At 43.4% G+C, this 8678-nt stretch overlaps 2 protein-coding genes across 2 annotated transcripts in view; one reads left to right on the forward strand and one right to left on the reverse strand.

Annotated features, from left to right (window-relative positions):
- Window positions 1–5828, reverse strand: part of smg9 (SMG9 nonsense mediated mRNA decay factor) — a 6774-nt gene extending 946 nt beyond the window's left edge. Inside the window, exons 1-12 of the mRNA XM_019886250.1 lie at window positions 5305–5828; window positions 5159–5233; window positions 4361–4595; window positions 4184–4281; window positions 3995–4107; window positions 2778–2889; window positions 2173–2268; window positions 1996–2081; window positions 1084–1190; window positions 878–985; window positions 540–665; window positions 317–464 (exon numbers count right to left, since the gene is read on the reverse strand). Of these exons, the coding sequence (XP_019741809.1) occupies window positions 317–464; window positions 540–665; window positions 878–985; window positions 1084–1190; window positions 1996–2081; window positions 2173–2268; window positions 2778–2889; window positions 3995–4107; window positions 4184–4281; window positions 4361–4595; window positions 5159–5233; window positions 5305–5451 (1451 nt within the window). The 5' untranslated portion in view covers window positions 5452–5828. The remainder of the gene's footprint in view (window positions 1–316; window positions 465–539; window positions 666–877; window positions 986–1083; window positions 1191–1995; window positions 2082–2172; window positions 2269–2777; window positions 2890–3994; window positions 4108–4183; window positions 4282–4360; window positions 4596–5158; window positions 5234–5304) is intronic.
- A 173-nt stretch (window positions 5829–6001) lies between these two features.
- On the forward strand, window positions 6002–8664 carry LOC109525623 (zinc finger protein 836). Its single transcript, XM_019886251.1, has 2 exons — window positions 6002–6134; window positions 6929–8664. Exon 2 carries the CDS (start codon window positions 7058–7060, stop codon window positions 8570–8572), a length of 1515 nt encoding a protein of 504 aa, XP_019741810.1. The 5' UTR covers window positions 6002–6134; window positions 6929–7057; the 3' UTR covers window positions 8573–8664.
- Window positions 8665–8678: the final 14 nt, after the last annotated feature.

Genomic DNA, 8678 nt, shown 5'->3' on the forward strand with positions numbered 1-8678 from the left:
GTTGGTGATATTTGCCTGTCAGGAAAAATGTGCTTACAACAGTATTTTGTGCCCTATAAACAAATCCAAGAAATTGGGCAGGGTTGTTATTATTATCTTAAATTATTAAACTTTAAACACACCAAATTGTCACTAGGTGTGATACACACCACACACACACACACACACACACACGCACACACGCACAGCTCAAAAAAATAAAGGGAACACTGAAACAGCGCAATTAAATTCAAAGTGTTTCCCTTTATTTTTTTGAGCAGTATATACATATATACATCACCAATTGCCCACATTACATGCAGCAGTGTTGACATACCAGTTCTTTTCAGTGAGGATGGTGTGTGACAGCTGACACCGGGGCATGGCCAGTATTTGGCTGCGCAGCTTGGAGATCATGGTGGAGAAGGAAGGGTGTCCCTTGTAACCCGGGAGCAAGGAGAAGAGGGGATACGTCATTGTGGATCCTAAACAAAGTACACCGGTGAGTTCAACGCACAAAAAGCTGAGTTTTTAAAGTTGACGGCTTTTGTCTGTCTGACCGGCTTTAGTGAGATTATCCTCGCTGTCAATGTCCTGCATGGGGAGCAGGAACATGTTGACTTCAGTTGTCATATAGTTCTGGCCAAGACCAGGGAAAATATTGCAGTCCAGCATGGACACTGAACCTAAAAACATACCATTACGTGAATCTTCATGTGTCATTTGTTTGGTAATGCAGTGGAAACTCTTTATGTTGAATCTGCAAAATCTTTTGTAAATCTTGCAAAACCTTTAAGTAATTCGGGCATGCATTTTGCTTTCATTCCACTTTAATAGTACTAACAATAAGGGCAGCTTTAACAGGGCACGGTAATGTGAAATGAGAAGAACAACAGACCTTTGTATTTGAGGTGAGAGTGGGCCATTAATTTGTCCACCACCATATGCATGTCTTTCAGATTCCTTGGGCAGAAGTCCTCACGCCTGCTCTTATTCTGGAGGAAAACTGGAAGCAGGAGAGGAGTTTATTATGATCATTATTATTATTTTTATTACTACAAGTCATTAAAAAGGTTGGTGGATGAGTGAGAGAAGAAGTCCCACCTATGTGCGGATAGTACTCTGCGCCGTCCTCACTACCAGACGAGCCCGTACTGTCGTGGCTTGCAGACGGCGTGGAAGGTTTCAGCATTTCAGCCGTTTGAAGAAACCTAACACCCCCCCCCAAGCCCCCCGAAAAAAAAAAAATCATCACTGTATGCTTAGATTTTTACCAGTGGTGAAAAATCTGTGCCAGGCCTTCCCTGCTGGCATAAAAACTACCCAACATTGTATTCATTTTGTGGCATTTCCTTGGGCTGCACTGCTTCAAATACGCGTCATATTCATATAGCACCTTTTGTCCGAACAGACTGCAGCCTCTGCGTGATATCACCCTTCAGAATCAGGATTGCTGGCCGATGTAACGTAACTAAATTATATTAGCATTGGGACTGTTTCTTTAACTGTTCAGAGATCAAATTCGGCTGACACAATAGTTACGTGATAGTGTTAGTTATCGCAGATAGTCAGCCGATTGAGGCAGTCCTCACTGAAGGCGAGGCATATTTTCTGATTTTTAGCACTCAAGTTCAAGCTTCAACCAGCTTGTTGTTGCTTGACTCATGCTTCAATAAGACACAATCAAGTAAAACACTCAACATAATCTCCCACCACGTAAATCCTTTTCTGGACAATCGAGGCAACTGACTGATCGCACCAGTCTGTAGATGCAGTGCAAATTGTTCTCAACAAGCTTGGATTTGTCCACGTGTGTCTTCCTTGAGACCAACGGTGAGAACGACATTACTGATCTTATGAAAGAGCAGAAGACAAATATCCTCTCACGATATAAGAAGAAATGCCCAACATTCCTGAGGGAGGACCGGGTAAGGTTTTTGTTATTGTCTCCCTGTGTCACTATCCAGTTTATTTTCATTTTCAACGCCGAGAGGTCTTAAATCAACAAGTACCCACCTGTAGAGGTTTAAGTCAGTGAACCAATCTTGAACCACAATGACCACATGGCACACTGTAAACAGGAAGGAGGCAATCTGAAGAGACTGTACAGAGGTTAACGGGCGGAAGTTAATTCAGAACTGCCTCATTGTCTCCAGGTACAGACAATATTTTTAGCACAGGGCGGCCTCTAACCTGCATCTCTACATAGGTGTAAGGGAGATTGTATTCCGGGGGCAACTTGCGATCATTGTTGATGAGGTGGTCCAGAATAGAGGGGCTGAGCATTGGCTGGGTGGAACAAAACACACTTTTTCAATGCCTGTCACACCAAAATGGCTCAGAAGTTGACATCAATAATATGAGGAAAAATTGAACGCACGCACAACATGAGATGTGTTTCCACCACTTCCCACCTCATGTCAGAGTTATGGGAATGTCTTTTTTTTTTTTTTTAATCGAAATTTTTAATATTCTCTGTAAGGATGAGCGATGAATCAATTTTATTGATTAACTTTAGTTTGTTACTCAGGGCTCTTTCATTGTCTTTTATTTGAAGTGAATTTCTTCTGTATTTCAAATTGTGAGGTAAAAAAAAATATCTGACATTCTATTTCACAGACAAGTCACACAAATTTGTTTTTACACTTAAATGATAGCTATTAAAATGGTTAAAAAGCAACACGGTCACATCAAAAGCCGAGTCATTGTATTCGATTTTGTGGTGTTTGATTACAGAGCTGGTAACTTTGTTTCACACTCCAAAGTTCCACTGTACTTCCATTATTTTGAATCCCCACCTGGGTGTCCAAGAAGATGATCCTCTCCTGCGTGATGAAGAAGTCAATTCCTGTGCTCTGGTTTCCACCTCGCTCCTTCATCTCTTGAGTCTGCGTTCTGAATGCGTAACCCCTGTGCACACCAACGACCAGGTTCTTCTCAAACATTCATGTTCTTTCGATGAGCTTCACATCCACTGAAAATATTTTGAGGGTGTAAAACCTAAAAAAAACATCATCCATGCATTTTCTATAGCCCTTGTCCTCATTAGTGGATCCCAGCTGACTTTGTGCTACCGGCAGTGTACACCACCTACTGTTCAGCAGTCACATGCGGGGAATAACAAATGACCACTCACATTCACACCTTAGGACAATAGGTCTTCATTTAAACAAAATAAGAAGCATATTTTTGAAATGTCAGAGGAAGCCGACTTTGACTCCCCAAGAAAGAGCAGGTCCCTAAAATTTGGACACAATAGATGGCCGTATAGACTCTTAATTCATGTCAATCTTGCAAAGCGCATCAACCTAACATCACAAATTTTGGAAATCATATCAGATAGATCAAAATACTGTTGAAAATGTGCATTTTTGCCTACGTATCCAGACTTCAGGGTCACCCTGAACAAATCATTGCAAATTTTTGACCAATTGCAAATGTGCATGTTGTAATTGTTTTTGGGGGATTTTTTTTTTTAACCGCAAACTACATTGCCAACATCTCGCCTTCTTTCTCTCTCCTTTACACTTGAATGACCATTGAAGGGTGCTGCGTGGGAACATGTTTAATCCAGTGGTGGTATGATGAGGGCAGTTTGAAACCGTTGCGCCACCGTTTTCGCCTGGGAAAGTAGCTGGATTCCTTTGTATACATTTTAGGAGACTCACGCCCAGTAACACAAGCATGCAGGTTTCAAATGTTGCATGAATGCACTAATATAAAAAGGAGCTCTTGGTGTGTACTGGACAAGAGCAGGTAGGTTTAACCACAACGCCAGCGTGTGTTGTAAGAGTGCGCCATCATTCCAAAAGTGGAACGGAGGCATAGATAAATTTAAGAAAAAGATACAAGAATTTCCAGTTTTCTGACATTCTCCCTCAATATACAAAAAGGATTATTCATTACTGCCCACTTAACATTCAATCAAATTCTAGTTGAAAATGTATTTATTATACATGGTAAACACAGGGCTATCAACAAACAGATCACATATATGCTTGTTGCTTTTCTTTACCTTTGGTCTTCTTCAGGGGTGTTGGCTGACAGCAAAGACATGACAGTTGATTTCCCAGTTCCCTGCAGGCCAATGACTCCCACCACCAGCATATCAGTTTGGTCCCGCAGGTACTGCACATCATAATACAACATATAAATTCCTGAATGCTTGGGCATGAAAGGAAAGTCTATGTGCTGATGATTTCACCTCCATGGCACTGTCACACCAGTTCAACTGCTCATCCACCAGCTTGATGCTGTGCTTCATCTTCTCTGGCGGGATGAGTTTAGATTGGCCGACCAAGGCTGCAATCAGATCATTATATTTTGAATTAATCTGTGAATCTTCTCTGCGCTTTTAAAATGGAAATCAATGGTAACTCACGATCCACAGCGCTGCTTGTTGCAGAGGCACCCATTCCTCGGTTCTGGATCTGGTAGACGGGCTGGGTGGGTCGTTGGCCTTCCCTCTCCACTTTGGAGGGCCCGGCACCGGTAGACTGAGATGTCGCTTCTGGAGGAGTGGTCGGTTTCACCGTGTCGTCCCGAGCCTTCATGAGCATGATCGGCTTGTCAAGAACTGGAGCAGCGCTGACAACCGTACTCTGTAATGGCTTGGCCTTCAAAAATGTCCAAAAAGGAAACAAATCAGTGAAAAGATGAAAGATAAGTGTATTTCTAGCACTGACCATTTCAAACGCGATCTTGTTTGACATAAACATTGAGAGGTTATGAATGTCACGCAACAGACTAATTTGTGCAGTGGCGTAGGGATAAGTCGCCACAAGAAGGCTTGCTAAATTGTGATTATAACAATTCCAAATCTCATTTTTATCCATTCACGAATTGCATCACCAATTTAGATGATCCAAATGCATCTTTTGCAGTCAACATCCATCAATACATTTAACAGGAAGGTTAATTGGACCTTCTGCCATCTATTGAAAGAGTGAAGAGTGGTTCTGCCTATCACTAAACAACGTTCTTGTAAATAGATGAAATCGATACTGCATATGAAATGTCATCATCAAAAATTCTTTTTGGACTACTTAAGTGTAATTGAATAATCTCCCGCAGCACCAGATGACCTCAGACAGCAAAGTGGTTGGGAATTACTAATGGTATAGGTTAGTGTACAGGTAGTTGTTTGATAAAGAGGTTCATTTGTGAATAAATAGAATACCCTCTCCCCGGGGGGCTTTGCCAGAATGATGGGAGTCTTCTGGATCAGAGGACCTTGTGGTTCCTCACTTCCGTCCTGAAAACAACAACAACCAAATGAGTCACACGGAGGACGTCTGAATAACTGGTGTTACCGTTAAGCGTTACCCTTCGTTCCCGCGGTTGGTATTCTCGATCCCGACTGGGACCGGACAGGTTCTGGCCTGGAGGTCCAATGTCCCGCTCACCACGACGTCGCCTTCTCCTACGCCCCGGTCCATATATGCCAGGCTGACTGTGGCCTGATTCTGACATGTTTGCCACACACTGACTGGTAATCAATTCAGTAAGCAGTTACTCGTAATAAGCAATTTCCCAGACAGCTAGCTAGCGCCACCTAATTTACACCTAGAAGCGAGATCAAGACAACTTTCTGTGTCCCTTATATGTATCTACAATAATAAACGTAGTCTCGCCAAACATATGAATAACCAAAACTCTTGCGAAAGATTTTATGATGACATAAAAAAAGCATTTCCAAACAATAAACATAAAGGCACGCTTAGTATTTGTGACACTCCGATTAATTTAAACGTTAACCGTTTTCGGGCTAAAATGTCCTTTAGTAGCTTTCACGATGAAGCGCCACTGGAGTTACACATCAAGCGTACATGTGTCTACTAAATGTTGACGTTGTGAAACATATTGGAACATCAGTTGTTCCGACATCATCGATCATTGCTTATTTTAACGTATTGAAGGAACTTGAATCACATATTATATGAACAACAGGAATATAATTTTGTTTTATTGAAATTTTTTATGCGTATGTTTTTTTATGGTTAAATTCCTTTTGATAACTTCACGTAAAACAACTCGTTCGTTTGTAAATTTGGACCGCCGCGGTGCATTCTGGGAATGGGAAACGACTGGGTTATTCTTCCGGTTTGAAGAGCGGCGTCCATCGTCAACATCGCAGTGTCTTCAAATGTATCAACGTAAGGGGTTTTCTTTCTTTCATAATATGGCTCAGCGTCTTAGAAGCACGCCCAGTTGATATTTGCTTTGCCCTGGACACAAACCTACATAGGCGCCCTTTTACTCCTGACTGTAAATCCCCCGATACAAGTCATTTAGCTAACTGTGAGTTAATTTACAATTAGAATGGAATCATTCGAATCAACCAACAGCTTTGTATTCAGGAGGGTTTTATGTTAGCTGTTAATTATATTTCACCATGTTACAAATTAGCGTGTCACGTTTTAAGTCTTGGTTGTGCTAATTTATCAGTTAGAATACCAATGAAACTGCGCAGAACTACCTGACCGTCTGTTTATTTACAGGTGAAGCTTTAGTTGTCAAAATTAAGGCTTATTATCATAATATCAATAAAGACCTTCTTTATTTAATTCCAGACATGTACAAGAATCACATAATCCAAAATTGTAAACAATACAAGTGCACACCTATGAATGCACCCCCTCACATACAGTGTGTGCTATTCAACATGATCTTTGCTGTCAATTTCAGCCTGAAATCTTGAATGCATAGACATCCCCAGATGCTGGATTCTTCCAGGCATCGACTGCAACTGTTTTCAGTTCCTGCTAAATGAAATTAATCAGGCTGCTTTTTGTCAGCAGTCACATCATCTAGAAATACAAGGGTCCCGTTTTACCATTTTCGTTGGCAAATCTTGGAATAATTCCTAATTGGCGTTTGAAATCAAGCGTTTCCACTGTTGCATCTGTCATGACAGTTGAAAAATGTTAACACGATGCTTTGCTTTCAGACTTTTCATAGGTCGCTTATCTGAGGGCCCGAGCTGTGATGAATGTCACACAATGAGGTCACACAAGCACAGGAGGATTCCCGTCGGTGGCAAGCGAAATGGTGAGAGTGCGGTCAATGTTTGTGCAGAATGAGCAGCTTGATGTCCCACTACACCAGCCACAACATTACAGCCACCTGCCACATCTGCAACATCACCTTCCGACATTTGTCAACGCTGTCCTTACACTTGGACAATGCACACTGTCCGCCGGTGTGCTGGAAGTGCTCTCAGTCTTTTAGTAACGTGTGGGAGCTTAACAAACATGCGGAAGAGCACTGCTCGGGCTCAATGGACGAAAGGAGTGACCTAGCGTCAGACATGGAGCCAGCGACGAGCCTGGAGAAGTCTGGAAACTGCGCAGACTACAAACCGGGAAGACCCCTCGACTCTGATGACGTGAGCACAGATGAGTCAACAAGCAGTGCCACTGGTGATGATATTGACTTTGATTTCAAAGCAGCTCAAGGTGATCTCAGTGATGCAGAATCAGATGAGGACACAAACTCGAGCTCGACGGAGTCCGCTGATTTTGCAGACCATGCCAGTAGAGGCAAGTCCAGCCTCCCTGCTATCAAGGACTCCATTTGCAAAGAATGTGGCCGAGGCCCCTTCAGGTCCATTAAGCTGCATCTGCGTCACTGCACCAGCCTGTTGGGCAAAACATTTCAATGCTTTCGCTGCGAGATGTTCTTTCCTAACGAGGCGGCTCTCAAGGAGCACCGCACTTTCTTGTACTCATGTGACGTCTGCGGCCAGGTGTTCAGTAACTGGGACGCGCACCATCAGCACCAGCCTCCCAACCGAGGCCGCTTGTGCTTGATCTGCTTCTGCTCTGAATCCATGCCCAAAGCGTGTGCCATATGCAAATCCTTCTTTGTCAATGAAAAGTTCTTGTTGGCCCATGTCACCAGAGTTCACACGTCGGTGGTCAGCACCAAGTTGTGCATCATCAACAAACCGTTGGGCTTGACGGACAATGAGGTGTCGATGAATGTGGTCACAAAGACGACTCCCAAGGTCGTCGTCAACACCAAACACATCATTGGACATGGACAGCTCCCTGCGGACCACACATATTCTTTTTCTGATGAGGTTGAGACAAGCCACCCTGACCCATCATGCTCAGCTCCACTACCCACAATTCTGGCCTTGTTGGAAAATCAAAGCCAGGAGTTGGCCTCGACAAAGCGCACAAACACTCGCCGGTGTTCCAGGATGCTGCGCACCTGCCGACAGTGCGGCACCATCCTTCGGCAGCCCTATCTAGCCATTAGCCATCGCTACCTCCACCGAGGGAGCCGCTCGCACCGGTGCCAGTGCGGCCGGGCCTTCAAGCACCGGCTGCACCTCCTGCGGCACTGTGTGCAGCATGCCGAGGCCAAGAATTATATCTGCGTCAACTGCGGCAACACCTTCACCGGAGCTAGACTCTTAGCCGAGCACTTGAAGGGAAAGACATGGAAAAAGAAACAATGCCGGGGAAGGTGCAGGATGCCCCTTGCATGCAGCTGTGGGCATTTCTTTTATCGGGCATCTGCCTACATATGGCATCAGATTAAAAACAATGTGAAAACCAGACATTTTGAAAACATCTGTAAATGACAATCTCTAATACAAAAGTGTTGATGAATAAAAGGATGTCTTACACGTGATTTCAATCACACTGTTCATTAAAATGCTTATTTATGATGAAACTCGTGTCAACATC

Source organism: Hippocampus comes, unplaced genomic scaffold (genome assembly GCF_001891065.2).
Source record: "Hippocampus comes isolate QL1 unplaced genomic scaffold, H_comes_QL1_v1.1 scaffold335, whole genome shotgun sequence".
In the NCBI taxonomy this organism is placed as follows: Eukaryota; Metazoa; Chordata; class Actinopteri; order Syngnathiformes; family Syngnathidae; genus Hippocampus; species Hippocampus comes.

Excerpts from the sequence above, each read along its gene's own strand:
- LOC109525623 (XM_019886251.1), top strand. The coding sequence starts at position 7,058 with ATGAGCAGCTTGATGTCCCACTACACCAGCCACAACATTACAGCCACC.